A 26337-nucleotide genomic window follows, 5' to 3' on the forward strand; every position below is an offset into this window, starting at 1 on the left:
AGCGTTAATACAGCATCAGATTTGTCAGTAACTATATTTAAATGGGTTTTATTCTGATTAGAAACAAACTTTAATCATAGATTGGAAATAATTTAGATGAGGTAATATTTTATTGGTTATCTTTCCTTTGAAAATGTACATTGGTACCCTAGGCAAGTACTATTTGGGTTTTGATTTGTGTACCACTTAATAGGTCAATATTCTAGAATCCGAGACATGTAATAGCTGTTTCTAACTCTTTTAAAATACATCTTATTAATCCTCTTACAGATGATACAAAGATTGCTCTGCATCTGAGAGACAATGGAGGTGAGTGTTGTATTTTTATGAATGTATGTGTTCATTTTCCAGTTGAATCGATTTAACACACCCTATGGCATTTAGCCAAGATTTCAATATGGATTTGATGACAAATAGGACATTGCTTTTTGCAGGAATCATTTCTAAATAGATTGTACTTTAAGAGACATTTGTCTGTGTTTCATGCTTGTCAAGACTCAGTCTAAAGCTGCAATAAAAACTGACTTCAGAATGGAGACTGATGCCCATATCTGGTGTACGGTGTCCATACTTGTTATCAGAGTTACACATCAAGTATATTGGATGTGAAAATATCAAAGCAGTTTTATTGATTTTGTTTTGATTTTGGATATTTTACATCTTGTAATGCCACAGTTTCTGCAGCAATTTGTATGAGTGATTAAGAAGGCAAATAGTATGTTTATTTCTAGTTCAATAGTAAGATATTGCTCTAATTGCACTCCTGCTGGGCTCTGAGCTGTGGTGAATCCTACCTAGGCCACAAAAGGATGACATTCCTGGAGAAAACACCAAAGCTCTCCTGAAATTCTTCTGATGTTGTAAAGGTTAAAACATCTGGTCTCTTCTCTTTGGGACAATGCAAAGGTGTAGCTAGCACAAAGATGCTGCCTCCCAGTTGAAGAGACCTAGATTCATTGGTGACCTCAGGTGCTGTCTACATGGAGTTTGACTTTATTCCAGTGATCATGTGGATTTGTCTTGTTTTCAAACACATTCCAACGATGGGTTAATTGGTGGGTTAATTGGCATGGTAAGTTGACCCGAGTATTCTGGAATGCTAGGTTTGAAGAGAAATTAAGTAGTTCGACCAATATTTTCCTGCAATTAGAAGAAAGATGATTTCACTGAAATGAGGAAAGTTCTCAATGGGGCTGATAGAGTCAATGCAGAATTGACATTTGCTTTGTCTGAGTTGTCCAAAGCCAGGATTTTCAAGGTAAAATGTGGGCCATTCAGAGGAAAAATTCCTTCACATACAAACTACTGAATCCTTAGAACTCCCCAGTGGATGTCACGGAGTATATGCAACACAGAGACCTGTTGCATTTTAAGCAATATGGGAATTAACATACCATAAGTCAGTTATGACCTATTGTAGAAACTGTCAAATTTCAAAGAGCAAATGGAGAAGACTGAAATGTCTACTTCCAAATTTATTATAAGGAGGCCACTTTGGGGTGCTGCTAAATAGTGTAAAAATATCACTTTTTTGTCAGCTACTTTATATATTCTGTTGACACAGATATCTGACCAACAATTACAAAGTCTGAAGGGATGAGTTGTTCCATATTTTATGCTTCATCCCCTTAAGTAACACTGAGCTCTCAGTGCTCTGTTCTTTTGATCTCCCCTTAGGACTCTCTCTGCATAAATAGACCAGCCTACTATGGGAAACCCTGTGAAATTATCTTTGCATGATGTCAGTGAAAACTAATAACAATCTCTACTTTTCCCAGGCTCGTTGCCAGAACTGCAGAATCTCTCCTGTTATGATGAAAACTCCTTGCACTTAAGTTAGACTCAATTACTGTCCATAACCTAATGTAAGCTTGAGTTTTCATTTAATTGATCTAGCAGTTTACCTTGTAATTCTGTTCTATTTCAAACTGGAAGAAAATCCCATAGACTTTATGCAATTCTTATTTGTTACAGCAATATACTTACATTGAAAGTTCATTTCTAAAAATTGCAGGCTTCTTCCAGCTGAGACCCACATTAATAAATCCAGATAATCTAAGGTCATCTTTACACCAGGCTCAGGCTGGACACCTATTTGCAAATTAAAAGGATAAGACTAATGTATATCCTTAATATGTCTCTGGGACCTCTCTGAAGCTTGGTCTAACCAATCTTGTCAAGTGGAGCTGCAACTGTTCTGACCAACATTCCATCAGGCCCTAAGGGGGGGGGGGGTGAAATAAACCATTTCACAAGTAGATCTATAGTTCCTGAAAAAGTTAGTTTAATGCTAGAGAGGTTATTCCAGTATTTTTCATGAAATTCATTACTTATTCTGGTAAAATGGACACTTACACCAGATTTCAACTGAAGCCGATCAAAGGCAGGAAGGAGGAATCTACCATGGAAGGAAGTAAGCTTCTGGGACATCTTCCTTATCTAGGTGAGTGTAGGAGAATATCCATTCAAGCCAGCCCCATCCACCACCTATATATAAAAGTCTAGAAGGTGAACCCAATGGAAACTAAGCTCCCAACCAAATCCTCAGGCCTTTTCTTCAGAAATCTAGTTTAATCTTTCTATGGCCAGGAATTTTTGGACCCATGTGTACTTACTAAAAAAGTACTTCACATTATCGCTGTAGAAAGAGATCCTCATTCATACTGTTAGATTCTCCCAAAGATATTGACAATTACCCTGCTTATTTTCACTTTAGCTTTTGAAGACAACTAAGATTTACATTTATTGTGCATGTTTGCTTTTCTGAGGATGTTCTTGAAGCAATTGAATAGTATGTTGATCCTCGAGAACACGACCTGTTAGAGTGTAGCTGGATCCTATTGATGCTATGCAAGGCATGCATAGTATATTTCCTTCCCTAAAGGAGACTAGTGAGTTTTTACGGCTGGGCATATTGTGCATTGGAGAATCATTATTGATTTTGTTTCTTCAAAAGTGAGTGCACAGCTTCACTTTGAACAGATGCCGGTTCAGTCTGGAAACTTGTGCATCTTCTTGCAGTGTGTCATATGTTAGGACCAGAAGGGGGCCTGACTTCAGCATCGATTCCTTGAGCTTTTTCATTACATCTGAAGCATACATGCTAGCTGAGAAACTAAAAAAAATTCATCTTCAGAAAGCCTCAAGAAATTGATACGAGAACAAATAATTATGTGTGCTCTGTCATGGAAGCTTTTGGTGTACAATTCCTTCTACAGCTTGCAGGAGAAAGATCAAAAGTATAAATAAGGAAGGAACAAAATGGTTCTGCTTTTCCAGCAAGGTGACCTTAAAACAATAATTAAATTTTGTTTGCAATGACTTCAGGAATTCTGTTGCATTTTAACCATTCTTTCAATTAATTTACAAGATAATCAGAGAATTACAGAGCCATTGAGCTATAAAGTGGGCTCCTCAGTCAAACGTATCCATGCAGACCAGGTTACCTAACTGAGCTAATCCCATTTGCCTGTTTTTAGCCCATAACCCTCTCAACATTTCCTATCCATGTACCTGACCAAATACTGCATGTTTTAAATGCCCATTAAATGCCCCATTCCATGTCTTCTGGCAGCTTGATCCATATTTGCATCATCTTCTGTGTGAAAAAGTTGTCCCTCAAGTCTTTTTTTAAATCTTTTCCCTCTCACTTTAAACCTATGCCCTCAAGTTTGGCACTTCTCAGTTCTGGAAATAGACTGTGACTACTCACTTTCTCTGCTCCTCTCTAGATTTTATAAACCTCTATAAGGTCGCACCTCAACCTGCAGTGCTTCAGGAAAAAAAAGGCATAGCCTATCCAGCCTCTCCTTATAACCTATTCTTAGTAGCTTTCTTGTAACTCTCATTTGCTGTCTTTCCAGATGAAGACAAATGTGACAAACTCTTTATTTTCTTTTTCTGTTTCATATAATTTATGTGCCGTATAACTGATATTCTGTGTGTTGTCTGAACCTACAATCCTGTAAGCAAGTTGTTCATTGTATCAATATCTCACCATTCTTGTGAATAATGCGGGGTACTCGGGTTGGCACTCTTAAGGAATTATGTATCTGCATCCTCTGTTCTACAACACTCCCCATGGCCCTTCCATTTACTTATAAAGGTAAGTATGAAAATGATTGTTACTGAGCACCAGCCCCTTAGACAGAATGGATTAGTGCCTAGAACAGAGCAAGGAGGTATATCACTGTCATGTACAAAACATTTATATAAAATTTGTACAGTAAGTTGATACACTGGCCAACGATGTCAAATGGCTCTGACAAGCAAACGCTGTTTTCAGTACTACACTTTGTCCTGGATTATTTATCACTAAGGAACTTCCATCGAAAAACTTTAATTGAATATGTTCCACTTCCAAATGGAATTGTGTTATTTGCTTGTCATTCCTTTTGTAGTTGTAAGATAGTGGTCTCTACTTGAGTTAATTAATTCTAATCAGATGCAATTGAGTCATTTTAGAAAAAAATCAGCCAACAAAAAGTGCACAGCTCAACAGTAAATTCTTTTCTCAGCAAAGAAAATCCTATTTAAAACATGATATGAAACATATCTCTATGAACATTTTCACTAAAATGTTGTTCTAGTTGTGGCAGTTAGTCCTAGAAATGTTTTTGTTTGCACAGTGAGAGTAGACAGCATCATTGGGGATGCTAACCTTGAAGGGCTTAAGAGGTATTGATAATGAAAAGCTTCAGCCTTAGCTAAAAGTGTGTATTCCAGCCTCTAAATCAGAACACTATGTGTAATAAGCACATATCAAAGGCTTGAGTACCTAAGCAAAGGGAGTGTTGTGCTTTACAGACAAAATGCTGATCTACAATCTTTGATGGAGAGAAAGTATCATAAAATAAAATCTAGAAAAATATGCAAATATAACCCATTAAATAGTTTACAAGACTATCCAAAGGTTAAATTTTCAGATAGTGTCCAAATGATCTTTTCAATATCATAGAGTTATTGCAGAATTGATCTTAAAGGCAGCAGCAAAGTATGTAGGAATACCGGTTTTGTAGAATTTATTCAGTTTACCTTAGGTGTAATATAACTATTGGGTTCAAATAGCAGATGCTGGAGATGTAAAAAAAGACTGAGAATTCTGAAAATGCCTAGCAGGTCGGGAACACAGTGGAGGGAGAATCGGAGCTGACATCTCAGGTCTGCTTGCTGCACATTATCAGGATTGCTCAGGGTAAGGCTGCAAATGCACTGTTCTTCACAAAATCACCGGTTTTGAGTGGGAGTGGGTTTTGCATGAATTTGGAAGGCAAAAGTAAAATAAAGATTGGCTGATATGAACAATTTGTGGCCCAGATTGTTTTTAGTTCATAGGGCCTCATTTGCATCCACCCAAGCAGCTCTGTCAGAAACTGTCGGGGGGAGGAAGACAGACAGCCAGCTTCAGACTGGTTAATAATTATGGGCTTGTAAACCACCTACTGGTATCAATATAAGATACTGCATTTAGGCAAGCAGGGGGAGACTGAAGCATTTTATGAGTAGGAAGTTGATGGAGACACTGTTACACACACAGAGCTGTTGCAAACCGTTGCTTTATGCCAGTTAGATTTGAAAAAAAGTATTGCTGATGGTCCAGTCTGCTCGCTAGGATCTAATTATTTAGTTCAGTGAATATGAGAGGTGACTGGTGTATACAGCCATGTGGCTGGAAGGCGGTAGAATTGTTTCAGTTTATAAGAGTAGCCCATAATAGCCGTATTGGATAAAACCTCTAGGGTAATTGAAAAGCATTGTGTTTTTCTGTCATAACAAGAGTTCTCATGAAATGAACTCCTAATAACTCTGTAATTATTTTGGATGAATATGCAATATCTTTCCAAAGTTATTGATAAGTTGTTGGATCATGTAGAGTAATTATTCATAGACTTGAGGTAATTTAAGATTAGTTCTGTGTATCAACTGGAATATTGATCTAGCTGCTGTGGGCCAAACATTTGGATAATAATTGTTTAGCAGGCAGTGGGACAAACTGTGTGCTGTTTATTCTGCTGACTGTTCATGTGATGAAATTGTCTCATCTTTTGCTGTGCTGAACTTCCACACTCAAGCATCCCAATCTCTGGTGCCCAAATCACCTCACTGCCCTTGATCTTTGGTCCAGTAATAGCATAGTTCTAAAATCTCTCTGCAGTGTAATCTCCTTCAGAACTAGTACCCTCTGAGATCTTTACACTACTTCAGCTTGGTTTCTTGTGAATTTTTATTTCAATTGGCATACTGATAGCCTCTAGTTGAGTGTTGTCTCGGCTTTGAAATTATTTCTCTGAACCTTTACCCTGTCAGTTTCTCTCCCCACAGTTAAGTCTTTATACAATTACGCAATGCTTTCATCAGGATCCCAAAGCCCTGTAAAAATCTTCAAGTTACAAAAGTTATGGTGGCTGTGATGCTTATTTAGATTAATTAAAGTAATCCCAGATCTTGGACTAGGTCCTTTCTACGAGGCTTATTGTTCTGAGTGAAACCATTAGTTATGGGTGTGATAACATCACTTTTGTCACAATTGTACAGAGTGACATCATAGCTGGAATAGTGCACATAGCTTTGATCCCTTTACCCAGAAAATGATAGGATTTGAAACAGGCCAAAAGGAGGTTCACCAGGCTAATTCCAGGGATGAGGGAGTTATCCTGAAAGAGAGGCTAGACAGTTTGTGTCTGTACTCTTTGGGGTTTAGATCTTCTTCAAACACTTAACGTCATAAGGGTTTCTGACAGGGTAAATATTGAAATGTTTTCACTCATTGGAGTTTTGAACAATGGAACGTAGTTATAAGAAAAGGGGCTGGTCATCCAAAACTGAAAATGCTCATGTCAGATGGTGGAATTTGTGCCACTAAGCATGGTGAGACCAGGTCATTAGATTTTAAGGTGGAGATAGATAAATATTTGGAGGATTGAGGCACTGGAGTTAATGGGAAACTGGAACAGAAGAGGAGATGATGCCAGCTCATATCAGCCCTGATCCCATTGAATGACAAAGGCAGACGAGTGTCTTGGTGGCCTTGTGTTCTTTCCAACTTCCAGCATGTTGAATTTCATGCAGGGGATATTGAACATCTTGCTCTTATTTCTGTAATAGCAACTGTCACCTACCCCGCAGCAGGGCCATGTTTGATTGAGTTGTTTCCTTGGTAAGATCACTATCTAAAGGTTCACTCACAACCTCTGCAGGCTGCTGCTCAAAACCCCGACCTCAACCTCCACTTAATCACCTCCACTGCCTCATAGTGTCTGCATCGTCCATGACTGAGAGCTTGGATGACATTGCCCATACACAAAGGAATTTGCTTCTACCAGAACTTCCACATCTCTATCTAAGAGTCTTACTCTCTCTGTGATACATTATAAAACACAAAGGACCTGCTGTGTGTGTGTGTTTGCTTGCTGGACAATGTGTCAATAGAGTGGGAATGAGTTTGATGTTATCGTTCCAGGAGCCAACATAAACTCATATGACTTCTCTGTGTAGTAAGAGGCTTTAGCAAATAAACAGCACCTGGTATTCAAACATAATGTGATGAGTTTTAACTACTAACAATTTAATATAATGCTAGACCCACTGCCTCTGGACTCAACATGCCTCAGTGTTCTGTCATCTGCAATATCAGAGTGCATGTAAAACCTAACATTTTCACAAATCCTTAAATTTTATGTGAAAAGTTGTGTATAGTGAAGCAATATAGTGAAAGCAATATGGTGAAGCTTGGAATTGATAAAAAAGCAAAAATGCTCTAAATCAGATTTTCTACAGTAGAATATACATCAAAAGCTTTTCACACTTACAATGAAAGGTAATGTACTTTCACTAAACACTGCAGTGTATTTGCTTTGCTAATTGTTCTAACTCAGCAGCTAAGTCTAAAGCAAATCCAGAATTAGAAACAGTGCTCTCTATATTGATATTGTTAATAGGCATCCGTTAGTCTCGTGAGACCATGGATTTGCACCTTGGAAGGTTTCCAGGGTGCAGGCCTGGGCAAGGTTGTATGGAAGACCGGCAGTTGCCCATGCTGCAGTCTCCCCTCTCCACGCCACTGATGTTGTCCAAGGGAAGGGCAGTAGGACCCATACAGCTTGGCACTGGTCACAGAGCAATATGTGGTTAAGTGCCTTGCTCAAGGACACAACACGCTGCCTCAGCCAAGGCTCGAACTAGTGACCTTCAGGTCACTAGATGAATGCCTTAACCACTTGGCTACGTGCCAACACTGATGTTGTTAAGGTACTGTAATTAAGTAAACTGCTGAAATGTTACTCTTACATGTGCAAAGAAATAATATAGTGTCCATCATGATGACCATGAATACTTATTCCTTTTTTTTACTATATTGTGCCCCATTCTATACAATGACATGTTGGCTGTTTTCAGATACATGAATTCTGCTCCGATTGCAATGTACACATCACCATCAAAATGCTAAAATATTTAGGGTCTCATCGTGTGAAGCTTAGAGGATTTGATGTAATTATGTCAGTACATGGCGTTCAGAACTTAATTTTTCTAGCATTGCGTTTCAGTAGCCAGTAAAGTGCTACATCCCTATCTCCCTGCTAACAACACCTTATAGTTGACCAAATAGGAAATCATCGATTTCAAAGAAAAAATGTAGAATCAGATTAGAATCACTCCTGCTGTTGTCCAAGTGATGACTTTGGATTCCAGCATGAATATCACTGCCTGGAAGACCATGGGGAGCCACACATGTTAGAATGTGGGAGAGTGGGAGAGTGAAAGCATTGAAGCTGGCCAAGTGAGCAGCAGTTTGTGTTGATGAAGAGCTAAGTACCTGCTGAGTTTCAGCTGTTTCCTTTAAACTTGTGTTGATGTGATGCTGTGGGATGTGCAGTAGGCAGTTTCATATATCATATTATTTATGCTGGAGGGGCAAGAGGTTCATTTCTAAACATGTACCATGGAGCTGAGATTTATTTTTAATGGTTTTTTTTGTGGCTTACTGATGCAATCGCCAGTCAAAAGTTATTTGTGTATAATGGGTTGACTTTTCTTCATAGTGTTTGCCGTTAGCTTATTACCCTGGTACATGGTAAGTTCGTTGTCTTGCTATCAAAATGGAGTTTCTATTAGTTGCAGTGTACAGGAGCAACTTTGGGTTGCAGCTGTTGCTGGGATTGAATTTTCCAGTGAATCATACATGCTTCAGTCTTGCCTGAGATATTGGATCACCAGCAACTGCATAAAACCACAGAATCGCAGCAGGTTTATAAGAGGCAAAGAGGCCGTTTGACTTCTATGCTCCAGACCAGCTCTATGCAAGAACAATCCAGCTAGCCCTACAAACCCCTCCTTCTCATCATGGCCTTCAAAATACAAATGTACTTTCCTTTCAAAGTTCAAGATAAATTTATCATCAAAGTACATATATGTCACCATATACACCACTGAGATTCGTTTTCTTGCAGGCATTCACAGTAGACACAAAGAAGCATAATAGAATCAGTGAATAACCACAGGTAACAAGATGGACAAACAACCAATGTACAAAAACAACACAAACTGTGCAAAATCAAAAACAAAAATAAGCAAACAAAACAATAATAAATAAATAGGCAATAAATATCGAGAACATGAGATGAACAGTTCTGGAAAGTGAGTCCATTGGTTGTGGGAACAGTTCAATGTTGGGGTAAGTGAAGTTGACTGAACTTCAAAGTTCAAAGTAAATTTATTATCAAGGTACACACATGTCACCATATACAACCCTGAGATCTGTTTTATTGTGGGCATACACAGTAAATCCAAAAAGCACTCTAGGAATCAATGGACGCCCGCGCCCAACAGGACAGACAATCATCCAATCTGCAAAAAACAGCAAAGTGTGCAAATACAAAAGAAAAAATAAGAATAATAAATTCAAGCCATAAATATTGAGAATGTGAGATGAAAGTGACCCCACAGTTTGTGGAAAGATTCACTGTTCGGGCAAATGAAGTCGAGTGTAGTTATCCACACTGGTTCAAGAGCCTGGTGGCTAACGGGTAGTAACTGTTTCTCAACCTGGTGGTGTGAGTCCAGGGCTCCTGTACCTTCTTCCTGATGGCAGGAGCAAGAAGGCAGTATGTCCTGGATGATGGTTTACATCTACATGGAATGCTGCTTTTCTGCAGCAGCATTCCAACAGATGTACTTAAGGGTGGAGAGGGCTTTCCCATTCGTGGACTGAGTCACATCCATTAACTGTTCCTGAACTTGGAGCTGTGGGTCCTGAGGCTCCTATATCTCCTTTCTGATGGCCAGCTCCTATCTGAATGTTACAGTTGAATCAGCAAGTTCAAGTTTATTGTTCTCATAGGCATACATACTCTACACAGGATATAATTCCATGAAAATTGGCTTTTTGCAACAGCAGCACAATACATTACAAGGACAAATATAAGTTATGTTAAACTTAAATTAGTATATGTTATACATAATTTATACCTATCTAAACTATGAGTTTAAAATTGAAATGACACTCGTGCAAGATTGTGAGGAAAAAAACTAGTAATTTAAATTTGTAAATCAGTTTATAATTGCCACTTTATTTCGCATGCCAACCATACAGATTATTTCACTACAACAGTGCATTGAGATTGTACAAGGAAAAGTAACGACAGAATGCAGAATGAAGTACAGCAGCTACAGTGAAAGTGCAGTACAGGGAGACAATAAAGTGCAAGGCCATAACAAAGTAGAGTGTGAGGGCAAGAGTCTATCTCTTCATGTAACATAGTCCAAGATAACACTACAGGTTTTCAAGTCATTTCAAGAAACCAATGGCAGTGAGAAACAAGCTGTTGTTGAAGCTTGGCATGTGGATAATGGCTGCTGCCTTCCAGAGCATCACCTCTTCTAGATGTCCTCAGTGGTAGGGAAAGCTCTACCTGGGATGGAACTGGCTGAGTCCTCCACTCTCTATATTCTCTTTGGTTCCTCTGCATTGGAATTTCTATGCCAGGCTATGATGCAACCAGTCAGAATTATTTCCACTTACATCTGTAGAAGTCAGAGTATTCAACGAAATGTCAAAACTGCTTCAAACTGTGAGAAAGAAGAGGCCACCAATGTATCTTCTTCATGGTCACAGTAATGTGTTGGACACAGAATACTGTAGATTCCCTGAGATGTTGACACCCAGAAACTTGAAGCTGCTCATCCTTACCACTGCAGGCCATTGACGACCAGTGTACGTTTACTTCATTTCCCCTTCCTAAGGTCCACAATCTTGCTGACATCAAGCACAAGGTTGTTGCATGACCAGCTAACCCATCTCACTCCTGAACACTGCCTTATCCCCAGTACACTTCCATTATCAGCAACACACACACAATGCTGAAGGAACTCAGTAGACCAAGCAGCACCTCTGAAACAGTCAATGTTTCAGTCCAGGACCCACTTCAGGACTAGAAAGGAAGGGGAGAAGTCAGAGTAAGAAGGTGGGGGGGTGGGGGGAGGAGAGGAAGAAGTATAATGTGGCAGGTGAAAGTGAAACAAGAAGATAGGAAGTGGTGAATTAAAGAGCTAGAAAGTTGATTTGGTGAAAGAGATAAAGGGCTGAAGGAGGAGGAATCTGATAGGAAGGGATAGAAGTGTTACCAGGTTCGCATATGGCCCTAGTACGGAGTGAGAGACACTGAAGCAGGTCGATAGTTCGCAGACTTTAATGCAAGCAGTGTTGAAGGGAAAATAAAGCAACAAATGCTAGGCCAAACAAGGCCGTTAACTAAAATTCTCAAATGGGAAGCGAAGTTGACACTGTGGCTGTAAAGAACATCTAAACATTAAACAAATACTGCTAGCCTTCAGAGTCACTTGACTCGAAAGTCCAATTTCTCATGGAAGGCAGAATGCAAACAGGCAACAAAGCGTTACTATGCTCTGTCCAAGTCTCGACAAGCACTACGACGACAATATTTGTTCAATACCATCACAATTAAATAATAATTAGCTGACACGTGCAAATTCACAAGCACAATTGCTCTATCTACTGTGCTGTCGAATCCGTCGTTGTGACAAGAAGGCCATGGAAGAAAGGCCTCCATTATGACCAGTTCCAGATCCTGAAAATACATAGTGCAAAGAAGCATACACAAAATGGGTCAGGCAACATATGTGGAAAGGAATAAAGAGTTGACATTTCGGGCTGAGACTGTTCATCAGGACTGGAAAGGAAGGGGGAAGAAGCCAGAATAAGGTGGGGGAAGGGAAAAGAGTACAAGCTAGAATTTGATAGATGAAGCCAGGTGAGGGGGAACATAGGTGGGTGTGGAAGGGATGAAGTGAGAAGCTGGGAAGTGGAAGAAGTAATTGGCTGAAGAAAAAATAATCTGATAGGAGAGGAGAGTGGATCATAGGAGAAAGTGAAGAAAATTAAAAAGGTTAACTGCCCATTCCCATTCCCTCATGTTGGTCCATGGCCTTCTGTTCTGCTACAATAAGACTACTCTCAGGTTGGAGGAGCAACACCAGATATTCTCTCTGGGTAGCCTCCAACCTGACAGCATGAACATTTCCCTGACTCGCCCCTTCTCTCTTTTTCCATTCCCCCAACTATCTCCTCTCTTCTCTTCACTTGCCTATCACCTCTCTCTGGTGCCTCTCCTTCTAGGTATAGTTATTAAATTCACTGCCAAGCTGTCACTGATGTCAACTGGACACATTGCTTATTTGACTATCTTTCAAAAATAAGAAAATCCTTCCCTGGAAATGATAGGCTGAAGAGGCATTGAAGAACACTTGCTCTTCTATCAACACTTAAATTTGTGCATTCCATACACTCATTGATACATTGTGGATCTTGCATGATTATTGAAGATGATAACATTTAGACATATTCTGATTGCCTGTTTAGTTGTATGTGAATTGAACTTGTGAGTAAACACGTGAATGCTTCCGAGTATTCTAAAATAGCAAGAAATAGTAAACTCTCAACTATAGTTGCAGCAGACTTGACCAAGTTGTAGGTAGTACTTTGCTTTATTATATCCAGAAGAAAATACACAGTATTCACTGGAAATGTATGTATAGCAGAGACATTTATTTATTGATTTTAGCTGTCAATTCTTGTAAACTGCTGACATTTAATGTTCACTGCTCTTCTTTCAAGGATGTTTTTGATCCTCACCACAAGAGAACCCAGTAATTTTCAATGTCGGAGATTCACTTGTTTTTGCTTGATATCCTGCTATAATAATTGATTTCCACCTCAATTATCTTTCTCATGACATTAAATTGTATTTCGAATGTCACTGCATCCAGTCTCATTTCTGAAATGATATATATATATGTGTGTGTTTGGAAAATTGGTGCAGATAATGCTACTGTCTTTTTGAAGACATAATTGCCTTTTGATACATTTCCTTTTACCCTTTTATAAATGGCATACTGTGCCACGTTCTTTGGGTTATTTTACATAATTAAATTTAATATATCTTCATGGTGTTTTGAATCCCTGTTTTAGATTTATTGCCCATCCTTAGTTGCCCTGAAGTGTTTACACAAGGGACTGCAGATATTGGAGTCTGGAGCATTGCTTATTGCCCTGAAGTGTTGATGGGATTTCCGTAGCCACTGCAGCCTTCCTCCAATGCTATTAGATTTGAAATTTCAGGAAATTGTCTTCTTATTTGATTCTTTCTTATCATTTGCAACAATCAAGCAACTTTCTTGGTTCTTGGTCCAGAAAAATTCATCATTACAATACTTAGACCTGTGGATCTCATGTTCGTACAGTAAGTGCCTTTGTCTGACTGTCACAAAGAGGTCAAGTGAAGGATGGGCAGTTTGTTGATTTACTGTGAAAACTTTAGATTAAAACAAGGTAGGAGGAAATTCTCTTCTTGAGTTTCATAGGCAAGGCTTACATCCATCTCGTTTGATTGGAATCAACAAAGATGTGGGAGCTGAAAATCATCTGCTTAAAGCACTGGTCCCCAACCTTTTTTGCACCGCGGACCAATTTATTATTGACAATATTCTTGCAGACCGGCCGACGGAGGGTAGGGTTGCCAACAGACAAGAGTAGCAGTGAAATACGTTGCATTTACCCTGGGAAAGACTACCATAACCATGAAGCCTTGTGCAGGCACCAGTGCGCATGCATGTACGTGCCGATTTTTTTTCTACAAATTGTTTTTGGTGATTCTGTTCGGCGGGGTGGGGGTGTAAATCATGACCAGAATATAGGTGAAAAGTGGCTAATACACTCAATTTTGTTTCTAAAAGGGTTTATCTAATGAATTTAATATTAAACACACAGCGCATATTTTCCTCACATCAGTATAGTGATAAGTCAATTATAAGTCAATAGCATCATAACATTTTAAGTAACATTTGGATATTAAACACACAGTGCATATTTCCCTCTTATGAACATATAAAATCATTGCAACACACCAATATCGCTGAATCAGTGGGAGCCCTGGGCTTGTTTCCCTGCAACAAGATGGTGCCATCAAGGGGTGATGGGAGACAGCAATACTCGAAGGGGGTTCCTTATGTCCAGTCTATTCCGCAATTTAGTTTTCGTTGCATTCATTACAGAGATATGTTGGAAATGGAAGCAACGTTTTCAGTGCTTTCGTGGCTATCTCAGGATATTTAGTTTTGACTTTGATCCAGAATGCCGGCAGAGATGTTATTGTCAAACATAACTTTTCAGCCCACCATCCTTTGCAAGCTCGAGGAGTTGATCTTCTTCCCGCGCTGACATGGATGACGTGCGGGTAATGACCTCACATGCGTAATGACCTTGCGTGTGTTCAAGCTCTCAAGCTCAACAGTGGCCATGACAGGGAATGAGGAAAGGTGCAGCTGACTCATATTGCCAAATCATATTGTTTCCTCGCAGCTTGGTAGGATATGCTTTACGGCTCGGCACCGGTCCACGGTCCGGTGGTTGGGGACCACTGGGTTAAAGGACTTTCTCAATCGAAACCCGGCTCGATCAAGTCCTCAAGGACCCAGCGTCATGTGAAGTGTCCTACAAGAAGGATCAATGGAGCTTGAGGGAGGATGCAGATGCATTTCTCCAGGACATGGAGTTTTGCTCTTCCATTCACCAGAATAAACCCAGCCACTCTGTGGACACATCTAGGGGATGCTGGTCAACAACAGTTCCCTGCTCAGTAGGATGGATGTAAGCAGTCTCGGTGCTTGTAGTGTTTGTGTTCTGGATCCAACTAGGGAGGATGGATATAGAACTGTGTGAAAGGAGTCTATGTCTCCAGTGTAAGTCTGTGCAATTGATGTGACCTCTATCTGCTTAAGAGACAAATCCCCAGTGTTAGATGTGCTGACATTCACAGCCCAGAGAGCTAACTGGAATACAATCCAAGGGGATATGCTCTTTGATTTCTTCTGGCCTAGATACTAAATGCAATTGTCCCACAGTACTGTTCATGTATGGCTGTTAAAAGAGTCACCACATGTGACTGCTGGAAGAATTAAAGGCATTCACATAGGTTCAAATTACATTCACGTGATGAACTGGAATGACCTCATGGACCTATCAGGTTTTAAGAGGTAAGAGCAACAGTGACCATGCCAAAGTTCAAACCTGCATGTATCCAAGCAGTGTCTGCCTTTTGTGGGATACATGTGGCAGTCTTTGTTTGGTCCCAGATGGATCCTTTCCTTTATCTTTAGCTGATACATTGAAACTGATTTGATGCAGATCTCCCCTTCCTACCGTCCATGGACCCAAATGACTTTCCAGTCAAAACAAAGGGCGCTCAGAACGTGGTCTCTTCTGCAACGAAGAATCCAAAGGCACATTGAATGATAGCTTTGCCAGACACATGTGTTCAGTCCAGAGGAGTGATCCTGCATTCCAGTTGCCTGCCACTTTAATTCCATGTCCCATTCCTCCTCTGACTTACCAGTCTGTGGTCCAATCACTGTTAAACCAAAACATAAAGGAGACTTAAGGACCAGCACCTAATCTTCTGTCAAAACACGTTGCAGCTTTGCAGATAGGTGCTGAACTCTCCATCTTTAGATAATCCACTCTTTCTTTCTGTCTGCACCAGTACTGGCTACCACTGCTTGTTATCATGTGGTTCTCTTTGTCTTACTCTATTAATATAGTTTGGCATGCTGGTCAAGTTGCTTCTGTTTGCTATTGTCAATGCATTTATCAGACAAGAAAGCACAATAGGTTTCTGCCACTTTACATTATTCACTCTCTATCAGGAAATTCCCTTTGTTCTACCCATTCTCAAAGCCCTTGCCCTTCCCAACCTTCTCTGAAAACTAATTTGATTTATGTCTTTTCCAGTCCTGGCGGAGGGATCCAGCTGCTAAACATGAACTGCTTCTCTTTCTTTTTCCAGCATTTTCTGTTTTTCTTAAATTTCCAATATCTGTACTTTAAAAAAAAATCATTTGGAGCTTCTTCAGGCTCTCGTATAGAACTTGAAAGTTATCAAGTGGAGCCCAGTATAACTAAATTCAAAAGCAGTGGAGCCAATATTTTATTCAGTTACTGAAAGGCAATATGTTTATTGTTAGACATAAACCAGGCTGCAATACTGAGGGGCAGATATGTTGTCAGATACTATCTGCATCTGTGGAGATGAAAAAAGGAATAAGGTTTCAGGCAAAAAATATTTAGTTTCAAGATGAAGAAATGTGAAGAAAAAAGGACTCAGGGGAAGCTCCATGCAAAGGCAGAAGTGTTTAAAGACAATGTGATAAAGTGTGATAATTAGGGAATAGCAAAAGGTTGGTGTGAAAGAGTTGCAAATGAGTGAAACAAATTAATTTTCTGAAATCATCAATAGAAAAAGATCACAAATACTAACAGTGCAAAATAATTATTTTGGAAATGGCCATCATCTGGGAATTTTGACATAAAATTTGTCCAGATATGCTCCTTTGGAATATGAAGCATTGCTCTTTGAGTTCACACTAGACTCCTTGTTGCAGGCTGAGGACAGAGAAGTGGGAGTAACAGAGATCTGATGTTCTATTTTGTATATAAAACTAAAGTGCTGGAAACACTCAACACTGAGTTACAGAGATAGGAGAGATTGTAGAGGCCGGAATTTGGAGCAACACACAAGATGCTGGGGGAACTCAGCAGGCTAGGCAACATCTGTGGAATGAAAGTTGGATGGAAATTCTTCACCTAGATTAAAGGATAGAGATGAAAGGTAGGGGTGGAGCAAGAACTAGAAACGGTTATGGATCCAGGTGGAGGAGGAGGGATGGGCAGGTGAAAGGGGTGGGGGAGAGACTGGAAATAGTGACAGGAGCTAAATGGCAATTGTAAGTTTACAACTGCTGGAAACATGAAAAAAACAAATCTGGTCATGTATCCTCAATTCAGCATAATTTACAAAACCAATCTTGCCATAATTGAGCAATGCGTGGTTAATCATTGACTTGCATTGAGACCCTCCGTTGGTGGGTGTCAACCATGGATGTTGCATCCTCACTGTCTATGTGATATGCAAGCCAATGCAGTATGACCTGGGGAGCAAACTATTGCCCGCGCAGCAGGTCCCCCTCTTCATGCAGCTGATGAATCCAATGGAATGGCAGAGACCAACACATTTTCAAAGTTCAGAGTAAAATGTATTATCTGAGTATATACATGTCACCACCTACACTCTGAGCAACATACATAAAAGTTGCTGGTGAACGCAGCAGGCCAGGCAGCATCTCTAGGAAGAAGTGCAGTCGACATTTCAGGCCGAGACCCTTCGTCAGGACTAACTGAAGGAAGAGTGAGTAAGGGATTTGAAAGTTGGAGGCGGAGGGGGAGATCCAAAATGATAGGAGAAGACAGGAGGGGGAGGGATGGAGCCAAGAGCTGGACAGGTGATAGGCAAAAGGGATACGAGAGGATCATGGGACAGGAGGTCCGGGAAGAAAGACGGGGGGGGGGGGGGACCCAGAGGATGGGCAAGGGGTATAACATATTATTCTCCGTAACTTCCGCCACCTCCAACGGGATCCCACCACTAAGCACATCTTTCCCTCTACCCCTGCATTCCGCAGGGATCGCTCCCTACGCAACTCCCTTGTCCATTCGTCCCCCCCATCCCTCCCCACTGATCTCCCTCCTGGCACTTATCCGTGTAAGCGGAACAAGTGCTACACATGCCCTTACACTTCCTCCCTTACCACCATTCAGGGCCCCAAACAGTCCTTCCAGGTGAGGCAACACTTCACCTATGAGTCGGCTGGGGTGATATACTGCGTCCAGTGCTCCCGATGTGGCCTTTTATATATTGGCGAGACCCAACGCAGACTGGGAGACCGCTTTGCTGAACACCTATGCTCTGTCTGCCAGAGAAAGCAGGATCTCCCAGTGGCCACACATTTTAATTCCACATCCCATTCCCATTCTGACATGTCTATCCACGGCCTCCTCTACTGTAAAGATGAAGCCACACTCAGGTTGGAGGAACAACACCTTATATTCCATCTGGGAAGCCTCCAACCTAATGGCATGAACATCGACTTCTCTAACTTCCGCTAATGCCCCACCTCCCCCTCGTACCCCATCTGTTACTTATTTTTATACACACATTCTTTCTCTCACTCTCCTTTTTCTCCCTCTGTCCATCTGAATATACCCTTTGCCCATCCTCTGTGTTCCCCCTCCCCTTGTCTTTCTTCCCGGACCTCCTGTCCCATGATCCTCTCGTATCCCTTTTGCCTATCACCTGTCCAGCTCTTGGCTCCATCCCTCCCCCTCCTGTCTTCTCCTATCATTTTGGATCTCCCCCTTCCCCCTCCAACTTTCAAATCCCTTACTCACTCTTCCTTCAGTTAGTCCTGACGAAGGGTCTCGGCCTGAAACGTCGACTGCACCTCTTCCTATAGATGCTGCCTGGCCTGCTGCGTTCACCAGCAACTTTTATGTGTGTTGCTTGAATTTCCAGCATCTGCAGAATTCCTGTTGTTTGCGTTTTTACCTACACTCTGAGATTCATTTTCCTGCAGGCATTCTTAGCAAACCTGCAGAGTTGTAACTGTAATGAGGGTCAATGAAAGATCGTAGCAGACAACAAACTGTGCAAATGCAAATATAAATTAACAGCAACGAGAAAAGTAAGCGTCCTTGATGACTGATACTGCTTTCCTACGACAGCGCTTCACGTAGATGTGCTCAATGGTTGGGAGGGCTGTGTGATGTACTAGGTTGAATTCAGTACCTTTCATAGGATTCTCTGCTCAATGGCATTAGTCTTCCCATACCCGGCCGTAATGCATCTACTTTCCACTACACATCTATAGCAGTTTGTCAAGGTTTTTGATGTCATGTTGATTCTCTGCAGACTCTCTGTCGTGATTTCTTTGCAATTGCACTTATAAGATGGATCCGGGACTGGTCCTCTGAGATAGGAATTTAAAGTTACTGACTCTCTCCACTTCTGTTCCTTGATGAGTGCTGGCTCATGGACCTCTGGTTTCCCTCTCCTAAAGTCGACAATCAGTTCCCCAGTCTTGTGAACATTGAGTGAGAGGTTATTGTTATGACACCACTCGGCCAAATTTTCAGTCTCCCTCCTGTGTGCTGATTCAGCTCCTCCTTTAATACGGCCCACAACAGTAATGTCATCAGCAAACATGAATTTCTTGTTGGAGCTGTACTTACCAAACACTGTCATAGGTGTAAAGTGGGTAGAGCAGGAGGCTAAGCACGCAGCCCTGCGGTGCACCTGTGCCGATGGAGATTGTGGATGAGATGTTTTTTTTGGCAATCCAAACTGACCGGTTTTGGCTGCAGTGGTGTCGCAGGAGTTGTCAGTCAGTGTTGAAGTTAGGGACTCCAGCTACAGATTTCCCCTCAGGGTTTACTCCCCATGAACGCATTAAATGCAAGGCAGTGGAGGGAGGTTTGAGATCAGAGTTTTCATTCTGTTAGATGAGCTGCCAACGATGGCTGATGAGTCCCATCTGTCAGAAGCAGCTGTTTTGAAATGGTAGTAACCAGCCTTTGTCCCTTCTCCTGCCAGTAGAAATAGTTCTGCTGGGCTTAGTAGCTGAACCACACGTGAAGGCCAGGAGCTGGACTCAGTTCTCAGAAGCTATCTGACACGCACGCCATTGGAACCGGACCTGGTGGCATCGAGATTCATCGTCACCGAGGAGGACGTTAGAAGGGGCTTCCTGAAGATAAATCCAAGGAAGGCAACGGGCCCAGATGGCGTCCAAGGTCGGGTTCTCCAGGCCTGTGCAAGCGAGCTAGCTGGAGTGTTTGCTGACATCTTCAACTGCTCCTTGCTTCAGTCTAAGATCCCCTCGTGTTTTAAGAAGGCAACGATAATCCCAGTGCCGAAGAAGAGCAAGGTGGCATGCCTGAATGACTATCGACCTGTGGCCCTGACATCAATTGCTATGAAGTGCTTTGAGAGATTGGTTATGGCACACATCAACCACAGCCTACCGGACAACCTCGACGCTTTGCATTTCGCCTACCGGAGCAACAGGTCAACGGCAGATGCCATCTCTCTGGCCCTACATTCCTCCTTAGAATACCTGGAGCATGAAGATGCATATGTAAGGCTCCTTTTCATTGACTACAGCTCTGCCATCATTCCAAATAAACTGATTCCTAACCTTCAGAACCTGAGCCTTAGCACTCAGATCTGCAGCTGGATCTTCAACTTCCTCACAGACAGGACCCAGGCTGTAAAAATAGGGAACAAGCTCTCCTCTACAATCACTCTGAGCACCGGTGCCCCACAAGGCTGTGTACTCAGCCCCCTGCTGTACTCACTGTACACCCATGATTGTGTAGCCAAATTTCCATCAAACTCAATATATAAGTTTGCTGATGACACAACAATTGTAGGCCGTATCTCGGGTAACGATGAGTTTGAGTACAGAGAGGAAATTAAGAACCTGGTGGCATGGTGTGAAGACAATAACCTATCCCTTAACACCAGCAAGACGAAGGAATTAGTTGTTGACTTCAAAAGGAGTAGCGGACCGCACGACCCAATTTACATCGGTGGTGCGCAAGTGGAACAGGTCAAAAGCTTTAAGTTTTTCGGGGTCAATATCACAAATGACCTGACTTGGTCCAACCAAGCAGAGTTCGCTGCGAAGAAGGCCCACCAGCGCCTTTACTTCCTGAGAAAACTAAAGAAATTTGGCCTGTTCCCTAAAACCCTCACTAATTTTTATAGATGCACCATAGAAAGCATTCTTCTAGGGTGCATCACTACCTGGTATGGAAGTTGTCCTGTCCAAGACTGAAAGAAGCTGCAGAAGATCGTGAACACGGCGCAGCACATCACACAAACCAATCTTCCGTCCTTGGACTCACTTTACACCGCACGCTGTTGGAGCAGTGCTGCCAGGATAATCAAGGACACGACCCACCCAGCCAACACACTTTTTGTCCCTCTTCCTTCCGGGAGAAGGCTCAGGAGCTTGAAGACTCGTACGGCCAGATTTGGGAACAGCTTCTTTCCAACTGTGATAAGACTGCTGAACGAATCCTGACCCGGATCTGGGCCGTACCCTCCAAATATCTGGACCTGCCTCTCGGTTTTTTTTGCACTACCTTACTTTCCATTTTTCTATTTTTTATTTATGATTTATAATTTAAATTTTTAATATTTAATAATTTTACTATTTTAAATATTTTTAATATTTAATATTTGTAATCCAGGGAGTGGGAAGCGCAGAATCAAATATTGCGGTGATGATTGTATGTTCTAGTATCAATTGTTTGGCGACAATAAAGTATGAAGTATAAGTATAAATTATTATGTCGTGGGAGCTTATCCCCACTACCTCCCCCAGCTATGGCAAACTTAAGGAACCTTACATTTATTATAAACCTGTCATTTGTCAATGCAGGGGCATTAATATCATTGCACTGCTTGTGGGTACCTGCAAATAGCTTGTCAAATACTTACGAAGGCTTCATTGGATTTTAACAAACTTCTCCATTGTACAGCACATTATGGATATTGCAACAACTTCTCAGGTATGCAATATAATATGGCAAAAATAGTACATAACATATTTTACCCAAGGCTGTTATCAATTTTACAGTCATTTGACAAAGACAGTTTTCTGTGAGGAAAAAATAAATGATGTATCACAGCATTTTTCTTTTGGGTCGATCAGATCTGGTCAGACTAGGTTACTGTAGTTTCAGTCCTATTCCACATTAATTAGGTGAACTTCAGCTTATTTATGCAAAAGAGAAAAAGGATTTTTTTTTTCAAATTTAACACATACACAGCCTCAAAATTCGGGGATGTCCACTTAGAACAGCAATGAGGAGAAATTTCTTTAGCTAGAGGGTAGTGAATCTATGGAATTCCTTGGCACAGGTGGCTGTGCAGGCCAAGTAATCAATTATATTTAAGGCAGAGGTTGATAGGTTCTTGATAAATCAGGACCAAGGCATCAATGTTTATGGGGTGAAGGCGGGAGAATGGTGTTTATAGGGATAATAAATCAGTCTTGTTGGAATAGTAGAGCAGACTTGATGGGTCAAGTTGCCTAATTCTGTTCCTATGTCTCATGTTCTCCTACGAAAGCATATTTTGAGGTGTTTCATGAGATACTTATTGCATAAGCTCGAGTATAATCAAAGTTTAAATGTCTAGTTACATATTGTTTACAATTTTTGTGACTATTGTGTAAATTCCCCATCACCCATATCCTAAGTTCTCTTTCCTGTAACGCATTAAATGAACATTCTTGTGCTTATTCACAAGTACCTTAATAGTCCTGTCCACCTTATTTCTGCAATTTTTCCAGTGATATTATCCATATCCTTCTCCAAACCTTGAGCCCCCTGCTCAAATATACCACTCCTATGGGATGCTATAATTTACCCATATGAGTTATTACTATTTGCAGCCACCCCACAGTTCCAACAGACCGCTCACAATCTCTGATTCTCCTTTTATACATAACAACATCCACAAAACTCATTGATTTGATCTAATTTTCAAATAGCCTTATCTTCTTTTACTGCTTCTTCCTACATGTTTATGAAGCACTCTTTACATCAAGTGTTCTTTGCCATACTTTATCCTGTTACATACAGGTGAGATGATCCAAGACAGCTTCTAAGTTCATCAAAGTTGCTCCGGTGTCCCAGACATTTGTTTATTGCTTTGGCTCCAAGCCTAATTTTAAATATTTCAATGCACTCTTGACCTTTCTCGCTGACATTTTCAGTCGTACTCTTTCCTCGAGCACCAAGCTTCGTCAGAATGTCATAAAATCAATTCCACTCATTCTGAAGATTTCAAAATTGTAGAATTATTTTCTTTTCTCAGCGTTAGAACCATCTGCAATCATCAACATTTAAATCAAAACATAATATTATTTTTTTCTTTCTGATATCCTGCATTATGGACATTGGCACTTTATTAATTTTAGATAAACCTAGGTAAAGCAATGACAATGCCATTATTAACACGTAATCAACTGGGAATCATCAGATGGGGAGTTTTATTTGTATGTTCTATGCCAGGAGTTCCCAGTCTAGGGTTCACAGACCCCGATACTAATGGCATTGGTCCATGGCATAGAACATGGTTGGAAACCCCTGTTATATGTATATGCTAGGATTATATGTGCTGCATAATTGTCAGAGATCATAGGACAGTACAGCACGGGAACAGGCCCCTTATTCACCATATCTCTACCAACTATTATGCCAGTCTAACTAATTCCATCTGCCTGCACGTGGTCTGTAACTCTCTATTCCCTAGTTGTTCATGTGTCTGCCTAAATGCCTCTTAATGTTGTCAATGTATTTGCTTCTCCCACCTCACTTGACTGCATGTTCCAAGTACTTACTACTCTGTGTAAAAAAAAACTATCCTCACAAATTTTCTTTAAACTTTCGCCCTCTCACCTATACCCTCTGGTTTTTGACATCTCCAGCCTGGGAAAAATGACCCTCTTACGCCTCTCATAATTTTATGAACTTCTATATGATCACTCCTCAGCCTTCAAGGCTCCAAATAAAACCATCTAAGTTTCTCAGACTTATCCCAGACACTACTCTCCAAGCCAGGCAACATCCCAATGAACAACTTCTGTGTCCTCTCCAAAGCCTCCAAAACTTTCCTATAGTTGGCAACAGAAGAACAGAACCACACAGACCAAATATGACCTAATTAAAGTTTTATACATCTGCAACATGACCTCCCAATTTTTAAATCAGTGTCTTGAGTGATGCAGTCAGGTACACTTTGGTGTCACTTTCAGGGAGCTTGCAGTCCAAGATCCCTCTGATCATCAGTGCTCCTAAGGATCCTGCCACTTTCTAAATACTTTTTCCTTGTGTTTGACCTTCCAAAATACAACACCTTGAACTTGACCAGATTAAACTTCATCTGCCTTTTCTCTGACCAAATTTTGAATATATCTACTGCATATCCAGCTGTATACTTTGATAACCTTCCTCACCATCCACACTCCACCAATTTATCTTTCAGCTTCAACTTACTATTTAGACTATCTACACTTCCATCTCGATAATGTATTTATTTCACAAGCAACGGATCCCAGCACCTGATCCTGGTCACAGACAGCTGTCTTCTTTTGTACACAGTTTACCAATTCACCGTGTATCTCATGTGAATAATCATGTGAACTAGCCTACCGAGAAGGACAGTATCAAAATGCTTTAATGAAGTGCAGGTAAATATCATCCACTGCCCAACCCTTTTTTCAATCCTCTCCATCATTGGAAGGTACAGTATGACCTGTACAAAAAGGATGGCTCACACTTGAAACTGAGGGGGACAAATATCCTTGTGGGCAGGTTTGCTACAGCTGTTGGGGAGGGTTTAAACTAATTTGGCAGGGGGGATGGGAACCAGAGTGATAGGGCTAAGGGTGGGGCAGTTGGTATACAACTAGATGTGGTGTGTAGTGAGGCTGTGAGGAAGGACAGGCAGATGATAGGGCAAAATTATAGTCAGTGGGATGAGTTAAAGTGTAATGGGGGAGGGGGAAATCAAAAAGCGTGATGAGTACGGGACAGAAGGTGTTATATTTCAATTCATGCAGAACACACAAAATAAGGTTAAATGATATTGTGGCACTTTTAGAGATTGGTAGATATGATGTTGGGGGCATCTCTGAGTCAGGTCTAAAAGAAGATCATAATTGGGAGCTTAACATTGTACCAAAAGGACAGATGGTAGGCAGAGGGGGGTGGGGTGGCTCTGTTGTTAAAAAATGAAATCAAATCCTTGGAACACGGTCACATAGGATCGGAAGATATAGAATCCTTGTGGGTAGGGTTATGAAACTGCAAGGGTAGAAGGAGCCTGGTGGGATTTTTATACTGTTTATAGGCCTCTGCACAGTAGCCAAGATGTGGGCTACAAATTACAAAGGGAGATAAAAAGGGCATACCAAAAGGGCAATGTTGCAATAGTCATGGGGAATTTCAATATCAAGTAGATTGGGAAAATTGGGTTGGTGCTGGATCCCAAGAGAGAGAATATGTAGAATGCCTACAAGGTAGCTTTTTATAGAAACTTATGGTTGAGCCCACTAGGTGATCAACTAATCTCGATTTGGGTGTTGTGTAATGAACAGGATTTGATTAAGATAAAGGAACCTTTGGGAGGCATTGATCAGAAAATAGTAGAATTCACCCTGTAGTTTGAAAAGAAGCTAAAATCAGAGGTATCAGTATTACAGTGGAGTAAAGGGAATTACAGATGCAGAAGAGAGGAGCTGGCCAAAGGTGTTTGGAAGCTAGCACTAGAAGGGATGATGACAGAACAACAATGGCTGATGTTTCTGGAGGAAATTTGGAAGGCACACCATAGGTACATCCCAAAGGTGAACAAGTATGCTAAAAGGAGGATGAGGCAAACGTGGTTGACAAGGGAAGACAAAGGCAGCATAAAAGCAAAAATTAGTAGGAAGGTGGAGGATTGGGATGCATTTAGAAACCAACAGAATGCAACTGAAAAAAAAGGCATAAAGAGAGAAAAGATGATATATGAAGGTAAGCTAGTCAATAATATAAAAGAAAATACAGGAAGTTTCTTCAGGTATATAAAGAGTAAAAGAGATTAGAGTGGATATCGGACCACTGGAGTGGTAGTAATGGGGGACAAAGAAATGGCAGAGGAACTTAATCAGTATTTTGCATCAGTCTTCACTGTACAAGACACTAGCAGTACGCCAGAGATTCAAGAGTGTCGGGCGGCAGTGAGTGTAGTTGCTATTACGATAGAGAAGGTGCTTGGAAAATTAAAAAGCCTGAAGGTACAGCAGATAATTCACCTGAACCAGATGAACTACACCCCAGGGATCTGAAGGAGGTAGCTAAAGACAGTGTGGAGGCAT

General features: G+C 41.0%; 1 protein-coding gene across 1 annotated transcript in view; it reads left to right on the forward strand.

The window, feature by feature from the left end:
- The window catches only part of plxdc2b (plexin domain containing 2b), a 498542-nt gene that overhangs the window by 407951 nt on the left and 64254 nt on the right, over positions 1-26337 (forward strand). Inside the window, exon 12 of the mRNA XM_063044214.1 lies at positions 271-309. Within this exon, the coding sequence (XP_062900284.1) occupies positions 271-309 (39 nt within the window). The remainder of the gene's footprint in view (positions 1-270; positions 310-26337) is intronic.

Source organism: Mobula hypostoma, chromosome 3, assembly GCF_963921235.1.
Source record: "Mobula hypostoma chromosome 3, sMobHyp1.1, whole genome shotgun sequence".
Taxonomy (NCBI): domain Eukaryota; kingdom Metazoa; phylum Chordata; class Chondrichthyes; order Myliobatiformes; family Myliobatidae; genus Mobula; species Mobula hypostoma.